This window comes from Mustelus asterias, chromosome 23, assembly GCF_964213995.1.
Source record: "Mustelus asterias chromosome 23, sMusAst1.hap1.1, whole genome shotgun sequence".
NCBI classification, from domain to species: Eukaryota; Metazoa; Chordata; class Chondrichthyes; order Carcharhiniformes; family Triakidae; genus Mustelus; species Mustelus asterias.
Window position 1 is genome coordinate 45,299,014 of NC_135823.1, and position 20,931 is coordinate 45,319,944.

At 43.5% G+C, this 20,931-nt stretch overlaps 2 protein-coding genes across 2 annotated transcripts in view; both read left to right on the top strand.

Annotated features, from left to right (window-relative positions):
• LOC144510431 (protein disulfide-isomerase-like) overlaps positions 1-12,952 on the top strand; it is a 32,820-nt gene extending 19,868 nt beyond the window's left edge. Inside the window, exons 6-11 of the mRNA XM_078239878.1 lie at positions 415-540; positions 3,484-3,678; positions 4,622-4,742; positions 7,635-7,816; positions 12,645-12,749; positions 12,854-12,952. Coding sequence (XP_078096004.1) covers positions 415-540; positions 3,484-3,678; positions 4,622-4,742; positions 7,635-7,816; positions 12,645-12,749; positions 12,854-12,952 — 828 coding nt within the window. The remainder of the gene's footprint in view (positions 1-414; positions 541-3,483; positions 3,679-4,621; positions 4,743-7,634; positions 7,817-12,644; positions 12,750-12,853) is intronic.
• A 2,376-nt stretch (positions 12,953-15,328) lies between these two features.
• The window catches only part of LOC144510432 (protein disulfide-isomerase-like), a 48,950-nt gene continuing 43,347 nt past the window's right edge, over positions 15,329-20,931 (top strand). Inside the window, exons 1-2 of the mRNA XM_078239880.1 lie at positions 15,329-15,467; positions 16,241-16,402. Of these exons, the coding sequence (XP_078096006.1) occupies positions 15,329-15,467; positions 16,241-16,402 (301 nt within the window). The remainder of the gene's footprint in view (positions 15,468-16,240; positions 16,403-20,931) is intronic.

Below are 20,931 nucleotides of genomic sequence, written 5' to 3' on the forward strand. Positions count from 1 at the left end.
GGTGTTGTTAGACTTCTTACTGTGTTTACCCCAGTCCAACACCGGCATCTCCACATCATGACCACCATGCTACCCCAGGATCATTGCCAAAGGTTTGACTTCCTACCTTAATGTATTTCCTTGTTGTGTCTCAAAAAATATATATGGTTACTTTCTTCAAATATACAACATCCTCTACTGGATAGGCAAGAGCATGTATACCTTTTGCATAAAGAAGTTATAAGTTAATTACACAGTCCCGTTTCTTATCTGCTCTTGAATCTGTGACTCTCTGTCTTACTGTTGAACATTTTCTGGGACCCAGTCTAACTTATTTTTATTTATTCATTGTGGGCACCACTACAAATAACCTATTATTGCAGTTGTATATTTATAACATTCTTGTCAAGCTACCCATGACATTTAATTTTACAGAATAATGCTAAAATATTTGATGCTAAAATTGACCACCACATCCTGTTGTTCATCAACAAAACTATTGAGGAGCACAATCAGCTACTGAAGGAGTTTCGAGATGCTGCAGCTTCCTTCAGAGGCAAGGTATGTCACCATCTGCTCATTGCCTGTTAACCCCCATGACTATTTCCCAATAAACCATTAAAAAATGTTCAGGGAGCTAAGAAATGGGTTTTTTTTCCCTCATTTCCATCATTATTCTGAAACATGTATAGTTTCATTTTAGTCTTTGCTGGATTTAATAATGAAAGTCAAAAACATGTTTTTCTATCTGAATCTACTAATCAATTTTGTGTTTATATCATTTTGAATAGTTGGTTCTATTGGAACATTTGACTGGTTCCTGAGTTGCTAAACATGAATTATAACTCTAGCAATGTCGGGGTAGCAAGGCTTTGTGGTGGTAATATTTCTATCATTCGAGAATGTTATTGAGAAGTTTTATTCACACACTGATGCAATGGACATCTAGGTAGATTGGCAATGAACAAGAACAAAAGAACAAAGAACAATACAGCACAGGAACAGCCCCTTCGGCCCTCCAAGCCCGCGCCGATCCCCGGTCCAGGATTCAATCCTGAATCCAGGATCCCCGCCCAATTTTCCAGCCTATCTACATACCAATATCCTATCCACCGAGCTGTCCCTCACAGCTACGATGCTTTGTTCATCACAACCTATTACCTCACCCCCACCCCCCCATTCCAGACCATGTGATCTCCAGGGAGAGGCGAAAACCCAGAGTGAAAACCCCAGGGCCAATATGGGGAAAAAAATCTGGGAAATTCCTCTCCGATCCCCTGAGGCGATCGAAACGAGTCCAGGAGATCACACTGGCCCTGATCGGAAAATGCTTCCCAACCCTATTCATTTCCACTTCCACGAACACCATATGAATTCCCTGCCCCCGAGACAGGTTCCCAACTATCCGCAGTCTCGCTCTGTACTGGCACCAGCAAGATGATCATAGAATGAAGCCTTGAAACGAGAAACAAGGAACAATTAGCCCGCGCCGCTCCCTGGTCCAAACTAGACCATTCTTTTGTATCCCTCCATTCCCACTCCGTTCATATAGCTGTCTAGATAAGTCTTAAACGTTCCCAGTGTGTCCGCCTCCACCACCTTGCCCGGCAACACATTCCAGGCCCCCACGACCCTCTGTGTGAAATATGTCCTTCTGATATCTGTGTTAAACCTCCCTCCCTTCACCTTGAACCTATGACCCCTCGTGAACGTCACCACCGACCCGGGGAAAAGCTTCCCACCGTTCACCCTATCTATGCCTTTCATAATTTTATACACCTCTATTAAGTCTCCCCTCATCCTCCGTCTTTCCAAGGAGAACAACCCCAGTTTCCCCAATCTCTCCTCATAACCAAGCCCCTCCATACCAGGCAACATCCTGGTAAACCTCCTCAGTACTCTCTCCAAAGCCTCCACGTCCTTCTGGTAGTGTGGCGACCAGAACTGGACGCAGTATTCCAAATGCGGCCGAACCAACGTTCTATACATCTGCAACATCAGACCCCAACTCTTATACTCTATGCCCCGTCCTATAAAGGCAAGCATGCCATATGCCTTCTTCACCACCTTCTCCACCTGTGACGTCACCTTCAAAGATCTGTGGACTTGCACACCCATGTCCCTCTGCGTCTCTACACCCTTTATGGTGCTTCCATTCATCGTGTAGCTCCTCCCTACATTATTCCCACCAAAATGCATCACTTCGCATTTATCAGGATTGAACTCCATCTGCCATTTCCTTGCCCAAATTTCCAGCCTATCTATATCTTTCTGTAGCCTCTGACAATGTTCCTCACTATCTGCAAGTCCTGCCAGTTTTGTGTCGTCCGCAAACTTACTGATCACCCCAGTTACTCCTTCTTCCAGATCATTTATATAAATCACAAACAGCAGAGGTCCCAATACAGAGCCCTGCGGAACACCACTAGTCACAGGCCTCCAGCCGGAAAAAGACCCTTCCACTACCACCCTCTGTCTTCTATGACCAAGCCAGTTCTCCACCCATCTAGCCACCTCCCCCTTTATCCCATGGGATCCAACCTTTTTCACTAGCCTACCATGAGGGACTTTGTCAAACGCTTTACTAAAGTCCATATAGACAACATCCACGGCCCTTCCTTCGTCAACCATTTTGGTCACTTCTTCAAAAAACACCACCAGGTTAGTGAGGCATGACCTCCCTCTCACAAAACCATGCTGACTATCGTTAGTAAGTTTATTCCTTTCTAAATGCGCATACATCCTATCTCTAAGAATCTTCTCCAACAACTTCCCCACCACAATGGAAAACAAATTGGAATTATTTAAGAAAAATCCGTGTGCCACAGGGCGTGGGGGTCTGAATATTGCATGGGGATGAAGGGTCTTTCTGAATATGCCATGATGGACAGAGGTCTTCATCATGCTTGCCTTGTGATCTTGTGAACTGAATTAGAGTTCTTAACATTTAGAATCACAGCCATGAGGGAGGAGGGAATTCTCCCGTCCCATCCCATCCCGCCCTCCACGGGAATCCTAGCAGGCGGTGGGGTGGACCACGCAAAGGTCTGTTGACCTCAGGTAGGATTCTCCGATTTTGGGGCGAGCACGGCCGGAGAATCCCACCCAAGGACTTTACACCAAGGTTTATTCAAGCTACCAACATTTTCTTTTACTTTGCTGAACCAGAAAAGGACAATGGGCGGGATTTTTCTGGATTTTCCCACCGGCGGGATCTTCTGGCAATGCCGAAGCTGAGCCCTGTGTTGGGTTCCCGGTGGTGCGACGGGCAAACCATACAAAACGCCGTGGACATTGGTGGGACCGGAGGATCCTGCTGGTGGCTAATGGGTGAGCTGCCTCTGCCGCAGGGGTGCTGGAAAATCCCACCCAATGAATGTAGTAACAGTGAAAGTAAGAATGGCCGTCCTATTCTCATGGCATGTTTCAGATAAACATTTCTGCTGCCAACCAGCCCTTTAAAGACTGACCTCAGTCCCAGCTGTCTCCATTTTTTTTTCCCAGATCCTTTTTGTTTTCATTGAAATGAACAGTGATATTGAACACGTACTGGGCTATTTCTCTGTGACAAAGAAGGATGTACCAACAATCCGTCTAATTAACATCAGCAGTGTTAAGAAATACAAGTTTCCATTTGATGTCATCACCACGGAGAATGTGAAACGTTTCTGTCAGGACAGTCTCGATGTAAAACTTGAGGTAAATATTTCACTTTTGTTAGAAACTGAGAGAGGTTTTTTTTATTCAAAATACTGTAAAATATTTTCGTATCATTCCCACCTTTGATAAACATAACTTGAAGATGTTGTTCACATTTTGGGTGAGCTATGGATTGAGAAGCTGAAATGGAACAGCGAGAATCATAGAATCCCTACAGTGCAGAAGGAGGCCCATCAGCCCATCGCACCTGCACTGACAACAATCCGCCCCGGGCCCTATCCCCGTAACCTCACACACTCACTCTGCTCATCCCTCTGACACTCGGGGCAATTTAGCATGGCCAACCCACCCAACACATCTCTGGAGTGTGGGAGGAAACTGGAGCACTCGGAGGAAACCCACACAGCCATGGGGAGAACTTGCAAACGCCACACAGACAGTGACCCAAGCCAGGAATCGAACCCGGGTCCCTGGTGGTGTGAGGCAGCAGTGTTAACCACTGTGCCACCGTGCCGCCCTAATTAACCACACATTTCAGATTTTGCCACTTTGCTAAACATTGTAAATAGACTAAAGTCTTTCTTTGTTCAGTTCCAGCATCATATCCTGAAGCCCTCTTTAATTAAGCATTAGCAAAACAGTACAAGTAATTGCAGCCAGGATATCAAAGATGCTGAGATCATTTCACACATGGTAATTATTTAAGCAATAAATATAATTTAACAAGAACCAATTTCCAGATTGCAATTAACAAAAGTTGCTAAAGAAGCAAAACAAAAGGAAATTAGGTCATAATTATTAATCTCAGTCAAAATTTCAGCAGTAAACTATTAAACTATAACCTCAAGTGCTAAATTGATTAAATTAAATCCAGCTCCAGTACTGAATGAATTATTCATTTACTAGTATCAGTTCTAATCAGTTTTTTAAAAATATATTTACTCGTCATCTGTTTTACTAAAGACTTATTTAATAATTTTAGCCTTACCTAAAGAGTGAAGACATTCCTGAGGACTGGGACAAGAATCCAGTTAAGGTTCTGGTTGGAAAGAACTTTGAAAAAGTTGCTTTTGATGAGACTAAAAACGTATTCGTTGAGTTCTGTAAGTGTTGGATTTGCGGATATATTTTGGATTAGAAATTCTGTTCAAAAAGCAGAGTTTAAGTTTTCATATATAAGGAGCCTTACCTTGCATTTACCCAGATTTGTTCATGGTCTGAACCACTTGCCACTCCACAAGAAGAATATGTGCTTTTATTAGTCTACCATCTTAGTCATTTACTCCCTCCACCACCAACGCACAGTGGCAGCAGTGGGCACCTTCTATAAGATGCCCAGCAACAACTCCCCAAGCTCCTTCAACAGTGCTGGCCACATCCTGTGAAAAAGTACATTTTTCAAATGTCTATTTTTTCCAATTTAGTATTTTGATTGTTACTTGCTCTGTAAATCTGAGTACCAAAGCTAGTCTAAACAAGCAGTACTAAAAACATGGGATGAAAGCTTGCTAAATGTTACCTTACACAGATATCCCTATTTTTAACACTGCTGTGAATCCGGAACTTTTCCTCAAAGGATAAACTGCAGCTGGAATTTCACTTGCTCCTCAAGACAAGGAACTTCTCCCAGCTCTTGATTTCTCAACCTTTTTCATCACGCATTTGAGAAAAAGTCAGCATGCGGTTATACAAAAAGATTACTTCAGAATAATCTGCAACTTTAAACATTCACTCTCTCCATCATCAACGCACCATGACTGCAGTGTGTACTATCTTCATTATGCATAGCAGTGACTTACTAAAGCTTCTTCGAATCTTACAACCTCTCTCAATTAGACTGGCAAAGGAACAAAAGCTCGTCTACAAAACAACTTGTAGGGACAATCAAAATAACATAATTGTGTAATGAAAGCTTTGCTCCAGCATCTTTCATATAAGGGTCTGTTTAGACAGTAACTTCTAGCCAATAAGCTATCAAGAATCATACTGCACCTTTGCTGCTGGTTAGGAAATTAAAGGGCTGGAATTTTACCACCCCACCTGCCACAGGACAATGGAAAGGTCTGGTGACCTCGGGCGGGATTTTACGGTTTCGGAACGAGCGAGGCCTAAAATCCCGCCGAAGGATTCAGGTGTATTTGATTAGGTTAATTTTTGTGCCATTTTGCCTGGTGTGTGAACCAATTCATAGGATGCACATATAAAAAATAGGAGCGGGAGAAGACCATGCGGCACATAAATCCCGCTCCATCCGATCAGTACAATCATGGCTGATCTTGGGTTTCAACTCCACTTACCTGCCTGTTCCCCATATCCTTTGATTCTCTGAGAGACCAAAACTCTGTCCATCTCAGCATATGATAGACAAAAAGAGGAGGTGCAAAGCTGAGCCTGCACTCATCTGCCACCCAGGAGACAGGAACAGGAAGCTCCTTTTCGAAATAGCTGGATACCACATTTAGCTAATTAAATAAGGGTGATGATGGTCTACACAGAATGTGTGAATATGAGTGTTCTCAGTATAAATAATCTTCATCCTATCAGGCGACCCAGGGTTACCAGGGCTGGGAAATCATCCAAAAGCTCTCTTATAGGCCACAGGAAATAAAGTCCCTTTCTGGGCTATTATCATTTTTGTTGTGTTTGTTTTCTGCTGGTACTAGATGCTTCCTGACCTTTCATGCTAATCGTTCAGTGAATTTTGCTTTCTCTATCAGTGTCATGCTGTTTTCAATTGGTTCCCCAAATGGGAATCCACTACCTCAGCTTTTTGGAAGACAAATTGGAGACTCGATTATTAGGCCTGTCTGCGCCAGAGGTGTTCTGTGGCCACCTGCTGGTACCGATATATCTAAACTTGCAGACAGAATCCTGAATGTTTGCAAAGCGGGCAGGGCCCCGTGTCTTAGCCAAAATGGTGTCGGAGCCCCAATTCCAAGGCTTCCTGTCCCCGAACCCGGCATCCACCATTTTCGTCACTGGGGGGATGGGGAGAGTTGTAGTTTGCATCCTTGGTTCAAGGAGGCAACTGCACAGGTAAAAGTACAAATCCCTTCAATCCTGGGCTGTCCAAAGCAGAATTAATGAAAATGACTAAAACAGCCAGGGTTATTTGGAAATGCAATTACCCCTTTGCAGAGTTCCAGGTAATCTTTAGGAGCAATAAGGTACCCCTTTGGGAGAGGTAAAATGGTCTTTGGGAAAGTTAAGACTGCCTTTGGGATTGTTAGGATTAGACATGAACGTGTGTAAAAAGTGGATAGGCTGAGTGAGAGTGTGGATACGGGGAGAGTTGGCAGGAAGGGTGTAAGGGCAAAGGGTGGTGGGTGGGGAGGCATTGGGTTGACATGAGTTGGCACTAAGCTAGCACAGGAATTATAAAGGGCCATTGAGTGGGTAGGAGCATGAGGTGGTATAAAGGTTATGAGGTGGTTGGTGGTGGGCATGAGTTGGCATGGTTGGGGCATTGTGAGTGGGGGTGAGAACTTGAGGGCATTTTTTTGTTTTTATTGCTTGTGTTTACAACTGGGACATAGTCCCAGAGCACCGAGGTGGCCTTTTAAGCAGCCTTCCTTGATACCCAGCAACCCCTGTGGCTCTTATTTCTTAGTGCTGACACTATCAGCCCACAACTGAGGCAGTTAAGTGGACAATTAATGTCCAATTAAATGCCTCATCCCAGTGCTTTGGGCTGCTGACCAGTGAGGGGGAGGGGCGTGGGTACTTGTCCCTGAACTTTATGAAAGTGTGCGTGGAGCCCAACCCTCAGTGTATAATCCAGCCCCTGGTTACTGATGGGAATTTAGTTACCATTACAGAAGAATGGCTACTTGCAGTTGCTTCTTACTGATAGTTACTTACTAACACGCTTTGTCACACAAACATCTCGTGCCTATAGATTAGATCTTATTCTTTTGTCATCATCAACATGATTAGCACAGGAAATTGAAGGGATCAAAGCTGCCGGCAATTGATGCTTTGGTTTTGTCTTACAGATGCTCCCTGGTGTAGTCACTGTAAACAACTGGCTCCTATTTGGGACCAACTGGGCGAGAAGTACAAGGATCATGAAAATGTTTTAATTGCTAAAATGGATGCCACCATCAATGAAGTTGAATCTGTTACAATCCAAGGATTTCCAACTATCAAATACTTCCCTGCTGCCTCAGGAAAAAAGGTCTGTTTAGCGACCCCCACCCTAAAAACTAGTTGGGTGACTTTTTGACTGCGCTTTTGATTGGTTCAATGCCTATGCAAATTCCATAATGGCAACTCAGCCAATTTGCCTCATTCTCCAAACATTCACTTAAATGGTTGAACAATCTCTCCCAGCAAATACTTTAATCTTCAAGGCCCAACGCTGAGGGGATGGAAGTTATTCCTTATATATGCCAACTACTTTCATAGTAATTTATTTAAAAAGATTACTGCGGCAAAGGAAAATTGACTTGCGTTGCTTAAAACAATGCGTGAAAGACTCTTACATAGAAACTAGAAGCAGGAGTAGGCCATTCAGCCCTTTGAGCCTGCTCCACTATTCATGATGTTCATGGCTGATCATCAAATTCAATATCCTGATCTCCTCCCCCCGTCCCCACTTCTCCCTAAGGGGGAGCCAATAGGTTTCATCGGTTCTCAAGTAATTTTCACTTTATACTCTAACTCATTGCTGCTGGATGAGACAGTAATATGGACCCATGAAAATCACTGCCAATAACAGAAATTACAGTATTGAAGCTTTTGGAGCAGAGATTCTGCTTTGGGCGCAAACAGGAAATCGCATCCAAGTTGCGACGGTCAGCTTAGGCTTCACGTTTCTGCAATAATTAATTTCCATATTCATGAATTTGAAAAATTTCCCAGAGGCAGTGTAACCAAACTCATAGAGCATCAATCTTTCTCCTTTTCCCCATTCAAAAACATTCCTTTATGTGTTTAAGAGTGATGACCTGATGCACCTTTATAGAGGAGCTCGTTGGACTTTAACCTGGTGTTGTGAGACTTCTTACTGTGCCTCACCCGTCCAACGCCGGCATCTCCACATCATGGTCACCTTTATAGAGACAACTAAAAATGGGATTATCACCAAAAATGAGCATTTTTCATAAGGGTCTCTGGGCCTTCAAAAGCCATACTGAACCATTTAATAGTTTCATTTGCAAACACTAATCAAACGTTTAGTAAATGAAGTGTTTTTGAAATGAATAAGCATTCAAAAAGCGCTTACTAGTGCCTGAGCACCTAAAACGATGAGCACAATGTGAGGAGCACAAATCCCAAACTAGTGTCAATTGATGAAATTATACAATTTCGGCTGGGGCGGAGAGCAAGGGCTGCTTTGTGGACGGAGCCAAAACAGGGAAAATTGAATCATGAGCCAGGGGAAAAAATCAAGGAAAACACAAACGTAATTTGTTTTGGGTGTTATCTCATTTACATTTAAAATTCTCCATTCTTTTGCACTAGTTCAGATAGTTCCACCTGGATTGCACAAACAGAAACAAGCGGAAACTCTGCCCCTTTATAAATAGAGCCCAGTGGGTATAATTATTGCTGCAGTAGCTACCTATTTCCAATAGTCGGCGATGTGAGCAATCAACTGTTAATTTGCACTGACTTAACACAGGGGGAAGGGAGTAGTTGCACCCCCAAAAATGGTGAGAATGACTTACCGACCTTTTCCTGCCAATGGGGATCTACCCTCGGCCTGATCGCTGACCAACTGAAATGCCTACCTGAGTCAGGAGGCAGGCCCTTATTCAAATCAGCTGCCAATGCCATAATTATGACCCTGATTTCTATTTTCAGACATTCTGGGAGGAGTATGCATTGTGAATACTCTGCCCAGTATCAGCTGATTTTAAAGATTGCACCAGGTATGTTTTAATGTTTTTGTGGGGCCAGGAGAAGAAGGAGTCCTCCTGCTTAAGTCCCTCACACACATGAGAATAGGTGCCCATCGCTCATTCCAGAAGATACCCTTTTCAAACCTGGAGGCTGACTGGCTCAGTGGTCTGGAGTGGGTCAGTTGCCCCAACTCATTGGATTTCTGCCTGAAGTCTACTGGCCCCATGCTAATGGCCTTCAAGATGGACTCGGCCTCCCATTAGAATTATTCTGTAACCTGTGATGGAGTTCTGTCCTGGGTTATAGTTGCAATCAGGCAGAGTCATCATGGTTTTGTGAAATCATGTTTGACTAATTTATTGGATGTAACTCGCAACATAGATAAAGGGAAGGTTTGTGTGTTATGTACTTAGATTTCCAGAAGGCATTTGACAAGGTGCCACATCAAAGGTTGCTACACAAAATAAGAGCTCATGGTAAAAGAGATAACATATTAGCATGGATAAAGGATTGGATAGCTAAATGGAAACACAGTGCAGATATAAATGGGTGTCACTTTTGGACTGGCAAGGTATAACGAGTGGCATGCCACAGGGATCAGTGCTGGGGCCTCAACTATTTACAATCTATATCAATGATTTGCATGAAGGAATCAAATATATAGTTGATAAATTTGCTGATGATTCATAGATAGGTAGGAAAGTAAGTTGCAAAGAGGACCAAAAGGGTATACAAAGGGACATGGATAGGTTATGTGAATGGACAAAAATTTAGTAGATGCAGCATAATGTGGGAAAATGTGAACTTGTGCACTTTGGCAGGAAGAATAGAAAGGCAGCATATTATTTAAACAGAGGCTATCACAATCATGTAAAAACTGTATCCTTAAAGTGGTCAGTGAGCTAAGAATTTGTATGTGTATGTAACCCCCTTTTAATTCATGTGCGGCTCAGTTTAAAAATAACCCAGCAAACAAGCTTTAGTCTTAAACAGGATAGAGATTTGTTACAAAAACTACTGCTGAAATTTCTTAGGTAACTAAAATAGAGATACAAATATTAAAAGCAGATAAATATAAAAAGATACTTTAAGATGAGATTTCAATTCAGTCTCTAAGATATAATTGCCAGCCCGATTCTTGAACTTCTTTCTGAAGTGAAGGAGTTGAAGCTTGAGGTTCTGTTTAGTGACTGTGATGGCTTCTACAGTCGATTAGTCAGAGATTTGCCTTTCAGGTGGACCCACTTACACTTTGGGAATGTGAAGTTCTCATTAATTCTGCAATTATGGCACTTGCAGATTGCTTACACTGTTTCAGCAGAATAGCATTTGATTTCTGAATATTTTCCTCTTTGTCCTTCCTTGGCCAAGAATCTTCCTGAAGCTTTTTCTAAGTTCTTCCTGGGCACTACATACAAAATGGCTGTTTTCAAACAGACCTTGTACAATTTGAAAACTTAAAATGGCCACTATGTTAATTTTGACAAAGCTTTGATCTACCAGGTAAAGACGTTAACTAGGTTGAGGTCCTTTGAAGTCCCTTCCCACCTCCTTGATGCACGTTATCATACACGAGGCTTGATGCTCAGGAAATAAAGGCTTTTATTTGCTGTAACGAAGCAGCTAACAATTATATACACGATCCCAGACTGAGGGGTCCCAGCCAGAGCAGGGACCTTTATACCTCTCCCAGGAGGCGGAGCCCGATTGGGATGTACCACAACACTACAATACAAAGGTGTAACAACCCCACCCTAACCCCAACAGCAACAAGTAGCACAACCCATCCCTAACCCAACAGCAACATATGTACATACTTGTAGTACTGGCCAGACCCTGGCTCCGTACTATCCAGTGGGAACCAACGATGGTTCACCACACTCCTGTTCCCTCAGAAGTAAAAGGTTTTAAAAAATATATCTTTTAGAATTCAGTGGATATACTCAGAGTGATCTTTGCATTTTAAATGAGTCTGTGTAGCCAGGTCTAAAGACATGGGTCTGACGAGGTTTGAATAAAACCCGGAGATGCCATGTTGTCTGTCCATACTTCCATTTTGTAGAAGTTTGAAAACGGAAATGTAACCTCAAAATTGTCCTTAAAATCTGTAGTGTCATAATTATACATTTGTGGTGGAGAAAGATTGCAGACCTTTGAGGTACAGAGCAATCCTGGTACATGAATCACAAAATGTTATGCAGATACAGCATGTAATGAGGAAGACAAATCAATGGCCTCCGATCACCCCCCCAGCATGGTCATCACTTCCGCTTCCCATTGGTGGGGATCATACATGATTCTTGTCAGGGAGAAGCTTGGCCGGTGAGGTGGTTAAGATAAGTGAGCCCGGACGATAGTGTCCGGAATTGTTAATGACATTCAAATGGTGCCACTAATATTGAAGCCGATTTCACCGGTGAAACAGTGCTGGTGCGATGGTAGGAGGCAAAAAACTGGGCGCGAACCTGATGTTTCCTCCTCCCGGCCAATCTTACCACCTCGCCTTGCTGAAGGTCGGAGGGGATGAGGTCGTGTGATCACACCCATAATATCCTGAGGGGACATGACAGGGTGGATGCTGACAAGATGCTATCTCTTGTGGGAGAGACCAGAACTAGGGGACACAGTTTAAAAATAAAGGGTCTCCCATTTGAGATGAAAGTGAGGAGTATATTTTTCCTCTCAAAGGGGCAGGATTCTTGGAACTCTCTTCCCCAGAGAGTGGTAGAAGCAGGCAATTGAATATTTTTAAGGCAGAGGTAGATTGGTTCCTGACTAACAAGGGAGTCATCGAGTATTGGTGGTGGGTAAGATAGTGGCATTGAGCCCACAGTACAATCAGCCATGATCTTGTTGAATGAGTAGGTTCAAGAGACTAAATGGCCTACTCTTGTTCATATGGCAATATGGACACCATTCTGGAAATAAATCTACACAGAAGCAATGTAGATTGTACAAGCTAGCAATGAGGTATGTGTATCAGATGGTGATAGGATTGGCCTCCTATTATAGATCTTATTGCGAACTAATACATCTTTCGACTCAGATGATTTCATATTTTCAGAAATACCATATCAAATCCCAAAATGCTACCAAGTCACCTCTTCAACATTTGATCATTTTGTAATAAAGATCATTGTATGTTGTTTATCTTACAGATGATAGACTACGAAGGAGCAAGGGATCTGGAAACCTTTACAAAGTTTTTGGACAATGGTGGCAAATTAGCTGAAGAAAGTGCCACTGCTGATAATGATGAACTGGTCAGTGCATTCTGTATTTGATCCACAGCAATTTTACCGAGTGCTATTTCCTCTTCTCATGCTCAACTCTTCTAATGATTAATATTTGCTTCTAAATATTGCAGGATATTGATGATATTCTCAATGGAAAGGCCAACAAAACAATGGAGCAGCATCCAAGAGGTGAAGATGCTGCCAGTGAAGCTAAAAAGGATGAATTGTAGATTCTATCCTTAAAGATTCACTTACACAGTTTGGTCCAGAACTAAGCACAAAACCAGTACTGTGGCTTTGATAATGTTTCATGAAGGTGACCCACCTCCCATCAAAAGCATTGACATTTTGGAGTGGGAAACATGTTTTACTCTATTATTCTAATAAATCAGATGTTGACAGTACAGGACATAGTAATGCATACGAAGAATTGGGGAAAAGGAGTCTTTTTACCATTAACGTGAAACAAATTATTTTCTACATAATAAACATTTGCTTCTCTGAAACCATCGGGTTGTTTTTTTTTGTCTTCATGTGCCTCAATATATTACACCCACTGTTCTTGGTGAATAGAAGAAATTTGGATGGGAGGAACCTAAGCAATGGCTCTCCATGTGTTTCAATCATGGATGGGATTTCAAATGGATTCACTCTGGGCCCTCCAGCCCATTGGATTTTCCCCCATTCTCCATGCACAGTCAACCCAAACATATGGCAACAGGAGAATTTGTCCCCTTGTCTGGGCCCATTTTGTGAATATGAAAGTTGTAGTTCTTGCATTGTTTCAAGCGAAATGATTTCATTATTCGGTTATTATTAATGAAGAACATGCACAATTTACTTTCAAATAAAAGCTAATATTTAAATGAAAGCTAAATCGGTGTAATTTGAACCATGTGATGGTGCTTTACTGCACACCCGGAACACTCACTGGTTATCATTAACTGTTTGACATCAATGTTGCTGTTGAATTGCCCAATTGTCTGTTATCCTCAATGTTTCCTATTTATCTTTCAGTTTATATTAAGGAGTTATACATTTAGGAGTGAGGAGTCAGCTAAATTTCTCAGGGCTCAGGTATGATTACTAATCCATCTGTAAACTCATGGGCTGGGATTTTAAACCCCCTCACCCCCATCAATAGAAAATGATGTGTGGGAGGTGTTAAAATTTGAAAATTGTAATACCCAAATTCAACCAGGCATGCTGCTGGTCACTGCAATTTTTATGACAATGAATGGAAGGCACGGTGGCACAGTGGTTAGCACTGCTGCCTCACTGCACCAGAGACCCGGGTTCGATTCCCAGCTTGGATCACTGTCTGTGTGGAGTTTGCACATTCTTCCCGTGTCAGCGTGGGTTTCATCCGGGTGCTCCAGTTTCCTCCCAAAGTCCAAAGATGTGCAGGTTAGGTGGATTGGCCATTCTAAATTGTCTCTTAGTGTCAGAGGGACTAGCTAGGGTAAATGCATGGGTTTATGGGGATGGGGCCTGGGTGCAATTGTGGTCGATGCAGACACGATGAGCCAAATGGCCTTCTTCTGCACTGTAGGATTCTATGAATCAAACCATTGGCAATATAATCACTAAAGGCAGGTGGGGACTGTCATAATATTCTCAGGTAATCTTCACAGGTAATGCAGCAGCCACACTGGAATGGTCATGGGAATCCAAAATAAGTCAATTTGCAGTTCCCTGGACCATCCCGGCAGCCAGCAGCTGCGTAGAGGTTGGATTTCGGTAGGACTCTGGGCATTTGTATTTAAATGAATTCCCTCTGTGCAGATTGCCACATCCCTAGAGCCCCTGATTAGGCCCTCCCCCTACCCCCCCCCCCCTCCCCGCACACTCTTCCCACCCCATTCCTCTGTCTTTCCAGCTTCCACTGCCCATTCCACTGCCATCCCTCTTCCCACTACTCGTTCCATCCTCCCACTGTTCATTCTCCATTTCACTGTCCATCCCTTCCAACTATCCACCTCATCCATTTTCCATTCCTTTCCCATTACCCAACTCGCTTCCCATGATCTATCCCATAGTCTATCCCATAGTCTATCCCAACCCTTCCTGGTGCCCATCCGCCTCTTCCACTTCCAGTCCTCCTCCGCTACCTATCTTTATTCTCCAACTTGACAATATCATAGACATCTGACTGAAAATTGCTGTGAGACACAACACATTAGATACAATGATACATGTTTCACAATGTTATCAGCACCTTTACTGGGTTAGCACAACTGTAGCTTCATGTGTATGTGTTTTGTCGCTCATACTATAAGGGGAAATGGTGAACGCATACAGTGCACTCACCACCTTTCATTCATTTATTGTAGGAACCTGTACAATCTGTAGAGATCCTTCCTAAGGGGACCCAATAGAGACTGGTGATTCTCTCATTACACTGACACCATTCAGTCTTCTTAATAAAACAAAACTCAGAATGTATGCTATTTTTACCTTTTTTTAATATTAGTGGCAGAGTATAGCTATCAAAGCCAAACACTTTCTCTAAATTCCGGTCCTTCCATCTCCTCCCCTCCTCAAAGCTCTTTCATTTGAACTTGCCTTTGAGGAGAGGGGGTAAACAATCAGGAAGGAGGGGGACAATGGGATGTAGTGCAGGCAGCGATTGGCAAAGAGAGGCAACAATTGAGAAGGGAAGGCGAGAAGAGGCCAGTAAGGACTTTGGTTTTGATGTGGAGACAGGAGAAGTAGTCCGACTCCATCAGTCTCCACATTCAATAAGTAGTTTTTAAAACTTACCTTTTGGCAGTTGCTTTAAGGAAGGCAGGTTAAGCCACATGCAGAGCCAGTTTTCCTGAATGCAACCATGCTGTCCAAGGTCAAGCCAATTAATAAAAGGGACATCAGACAAAGTGGGCTGTGCTGCAAGTACTATCAATGGTAACCCTTCTCAAATGACATGCCACCATGAACTCTCAGAGTTTGCTTATTATTTTCCTATTTCTGAAGAACTTTCCTCAATCATGAAAACTTTAGTAGTTTAACAGTGCAATGTAAATTTTGCATATTTGATATGGTCACAGGTAACGGGGCAGGAAACAAATACTTGAAGCTTGACAAGTTCACCCAATAGAAAAAGGATTCCTTGAATTCCTGAGATAAACGGTATTTGTGCCAAACCGCTAGTAGCGAATAGTGTAAGAAATAATAAGATTTTCATCTTTTGACTTTGGAGAACGTATTGTAAATGTCGTAGGTAGTGAACAAATCCAGATTCAGTTTACTAGCAGAACTAACCTTACAAGGTCAAGCTGTACTGTTTCATCATTGTTTAAACAGTTTGACTGCAGATGGTTTACATAACCATTTTTTAAAAATTCAGATGCACAGGTGCATGAGTTGTTTGCTCTCGCTATCTTGAGATTTTGTGAAAAGAGTTTCCTTGCCAGTGGAAAATAACGAGTGATTGAATTCTCAGCTCTGACTCGCTTCCAGCCACAATATGCGAATCTCAGTTTTTGTGCTTATTTTGGTAGCAGCTTTTTTATCTGTAGTCTGGGCTGAGCACACCGTCAAGAATAAAAAGGAGAAAAATGACACCAAGACACAAGAAGTCAAACGGCCCAAGATTAAAGAAGATCAAAGCGTCCTTGTGCTGAACAAAGGCAATTTTGACAGAGCTCTGCAAGAAAGCAAATTCCTCCTCGTCATCTTCTGTAAGTTCATTCAACCTGAATGCTGAGTATCATTATTTTGACCGAACTGTATCATGTTAGTCTTTGAATTAATTCGGAGCAACGTTTCTACATTAAGTATTAATACTTAGCAGACTGATGCTAAGTATGATAATATTATCTTATAATTACGCTAGAATCAACTTTGCTGAACTCCAGCATTGAAGTTAAGTGTAGTAATTGCCCCGTTGTCTTTGGTTCTGAGCACTTGCCAGACGCTTGTCAAACACCTGTTAGAAAACCATGCGACCTGTGATTGCGAAGAAATGAAAGCGCTCCAAGGACATTCCAGTATTTCCACTTCTAAATAACATCATTTGTAAATGTCATTGTATGTTTTGGAAAAGCAATTCAGAATAAAGCATCAATTAGCATCCTGTTGTCACACTTCCTATCAAGCTGCACCAGATGTTGCATTTCCGTCTGTATATCATAACATCAAACAGGTAAAACCATTTCAAACATTTTCCATAACAGCAGAGGAGAAGGACAAATGGTGATGAAAGCATTAGGTTATATAATTCCTCTTAGCTAGAGTATTCTTCATCTATTTGAAATCAACTCATTGGTTATTTCTTAAAATTACAATTCTGAAATTGCATTTGAAGATATTACATTCAGTTAATTGTCATAGGAACATAGGAACAAGTCATTTGGGTTCTCTGGTCTGCTCTGCTGTTTAATGAGACCATGGCTGATCTGTGATTTGATTTATTATTTTGATTTGATTTATTATTGTCACATGTATTAGCATACAGTGAAAAGTATTGCTTCTTGTGCGCTATACAGACAGTGTACTGTTCATAGGGAAGGAAAGGAGAGAGTGCAGAATGTAGTGTTACAGTCATAGCTAGGGTGTGGAGAAAACTCAACTTAATGCAAGGTAGGTCCATTCAAAAGTCTGACAGCAGCAGGGAAGGAGCTGTTCTTGTGTCGGTTGGGACGTGACCTCAGACTTTTGTATCTTTTTCCCGATGGAAGAAGGTGGAAGAGAAAATGTCCAGGGTGCGTGGTGTCCTTAATTATGCTGGCTGCTTTGGCGAGGCAGCAGGAAGTGTAGACAGTGTCTATGGGTGCGAGGCTGGCTTGCGTGATGGATTGGGCTACATTCACGACCTTTTGTAGTTTCTTGCGGTCTTGGGCAGAACAGGAGCCATACCAAGCTGTGATACAACCAGAAAGAATGCTAGAAAGAATTATCTAATCCCCTATCCACCTGCCTTTGCCCCAAATCCCGAATACTTTTTGTGAACAAAAATCCATCAAGCTCAGACTGCATATTAACAATTGACCGAGCATCAATCGCAGCTTACGGAAAAGAGTTCCAAACTTCTATCACTTTCTGCAAGTCAAAATGTTTCCAAACTTCACTCCCGAAAGATCCACCTCAAATTTTTAACCTAGTTCCAGACTTCCCAACCAATTTTTCTCTCTCTCCAGCCTATCAATTGTAAAGTCCAGGGAACACAAATCGAGTCTATGCAGTCTCTCCTCGTAATTTAAAGCTTGGCACATTCAGGTAACTCCAGGCTGCACTCCCTCCAAGTCCAATATATCCTTCCTAAGGTCCCAGAACCAAACACATATTTAAATTGGTCACCTAGATCAGTATATTTCTGGGGTTGTTGATATTTGAGCATCCATTACAATATGCAGCATTTTCACATTCCATTACAAATGCTTTGGCCGGAATTCTCCCAAAAGAATTCTAACTGTTGAATTCATGTGAAAACTGGAGTAATTCATGCTGTTATTTTCAGTGGGAGTTCAAAGAAGAATCTCCCACACCCTGTGCACTGTCAAGGCCACGAGCATGTATATCATTATAATTCAGTGAGTGGGGCCTATTTGCGCTGGAGAGGCCTGCAGCATAGCACGGAGCAGGCCACTGCGCGTGTACTGATCTGCCAGCGCCAAGATTGGTGCATGTGCAGTGGCCCTGCACTGCCAGCCTCCCGATTGCTGGCCAACCCCGCGATCCCTGCAATGCTGGCTGTGCGACCCCCCCTCCCAAAATCAGCCCTATCACTGGCACCCTGACCATTCCTGGGCCCAGCCCTGAACCCCCACTCTCTGCCCGCCCTGATCCAGCCCACCCGATTCCCCCCCAACAGTTACCCCAACCACCCGCAGTGCCAACTGCCCTCCCCCGGCAGCCCCAACAGTTACCCGCCCCCCCCCCCGCAGTCCTGACCCCCCCCCAGCAGGCTGACTCCCCCCAGCCCGCCCTGATTGCTGGCCTCCCTCCTTCCCAACCTGACCCCGACATCAGAGTGGCAGCGGGACCTCTCATCCCCACCGATTACTCCACCAGGCCCTGCCCCATCAGGCCCTGCCCTCAGGCCTTGCCCTGCATAGGCCCCACCCCTTTGGCACTGCCCCATGCCCAATGAGCAGTGCCAAGGTGCCCCCTGGACATTGGCAGTTTACCTCTTGGGCAGTGCCGGGGGTCCTGACTGGCACTTCCAAGGTGCACTGCCCAGGGGACACCCCCCACTGCCTGTCCCTCGGGGGAGTCCTGATTGCTCCCCCTTCATTCCAGCGGGGTCGGGCTGCTAGTTCCCCATTAGTGGGGAGCTGATGTAAACCCCACTGGAGTGAAATACTCCTGGCGGGAGGGGGGGTGGGTGCGTGGGGAGAGGCTAGAGGGTCCGGAGACTTCAGTCCCGGGCCCGCTAATTGTATTTGAAATATATTTAAATTGACATTCAAATAATTTCCGTGGCTCCCCACTCATTTCTGGCGCGGAGCTGACGCTGCCAGACATCCGGCGCTGAGAGACGCTATCACGGCAGTAACGCATGCATGAATCCCACTAATCGCCCACTGAGAGATTCTCCCGGCCCGCTGTGTTAAAAAAATTAGTGCAGCGCGATGCAAGAACCAGAATCACCCCCTTTAAGTGGAAACCTGACAATAAAAATTCAGCCAAAGCTGAAGCTGTCTAAGAACATAAGAACTAGGAGAAGGAGTAGGCCATCTGGCCCCTCGAGCCTGCTCTGCCATTCAATAAGATCATGGCTGATCTTTTTGTGGACTCAGCTCCACTTACCCGCCCGCTCACCATAACCCTCAAGTCCTTTAAGATTGAGCCTTTCTCTGCACATCAAGATAATAAGTGATTAATTAGGAAATTAATCCTTTCCCTAACTGTATTAATTCTACAGTAATGCACAGAATTGATTAAATCTAATCCCCAATTATTAGAATACAAGAGAAAAACCATATAAGCCTTTTTGATTATGTTACTGTGAACTGAATTCATAGAACCATAGAATGAGAAGGCACAGAAGGCTCATTGGCCCATATCTGATCTTTGAGGCGGCATGGTGGCACAGTGCTTAGCACTGCTGCCTCACAGCGCCAGGGACCTGGGTTCGATTCCAGGCTTGGGCAACTCTGTCGAGTTTGCACATTCTCCCCGTGTCTGTGGGGTTTCCTTCGGGTGTTCCAGTTTCTTCCCACAGTCGAAAGATGTGCAGGTTAGGTGAATTGGCCATGTCAAATTGCCCCTTGGTGTCCAAAGATGTGTAAGTTAGGGGGATTCACAGGGTATGTGTGTGGGGATATGGGGATAGAGCAGGGGACAGGCTAGGGTAAGATGCTCTGTCGGAGAGTCGGTGCAGGCCCAATGGGCCAAATTGCCACATTCTGCACTGTCGGGATTCTATGAAAGAGCTACCAATTAGTCCCTTCACTCCCTACCTCCCCGTTCTTTCCTTATCATGCCTATTAACCTTACTTGCAGCACCTTATCAAATACCTTTTGGAAAGCCACGTATACCACAGCTACTGGTTCCCCTTTACCCTCCTAACTACATCCTCAAAACTCTGTAATAAATTTGCCAAACCCAATTTTGCTTTCATTAACCCACATTGACTTTGTCTGGTCATACTATGATTTTCAAAATGCATTGTTAAAGCTTCTTTGATAAGACATTCCAGCATTTTTCCAATGACTGATGTCAGCCTCACTGGCCTCTAGTTCTCTGTTTACTCTCTCTCTCCTCCGCGCCCCCCCCCCCCCCCCCCACCCGCCCCCCCCCCGACCTTTTCTTTAATAGTGGTGTCACATTTACTAATTTATAATCCACTGGGAATGGTCCAGAATCTAGGGAATTTTGAAAAATCTAGGGAAGAGCGTCCAGTATCTATTTTAGAACTTTAGGATGTAGATGATCAGGTCTGGAGATTTGTCAGATTTTAGTTTCTCCAGTACTTTTTCTCTGCTGATATTAATGACCCTGATTTTCTTACTCTTATTAGCCCACAGGTTACCCTCTATTTCTGGTGCGCAACTCATGTCTTCCACTGTGATGACAGGCACACAATATTTGTTGAATGTCTCTGCCACTTCCTCATTTCTCATGATAATTTCCCCTGTCCCTGTTGCTATGGGACCAACATTTACTTCAGCTACTCTCTTCCTTTTTATATACTTCTAAGTGCTCTTACAATCTGTTTCATATTCCTGCCTAGCTTGCTCTCACAATCTATTTTTTCCCTACATA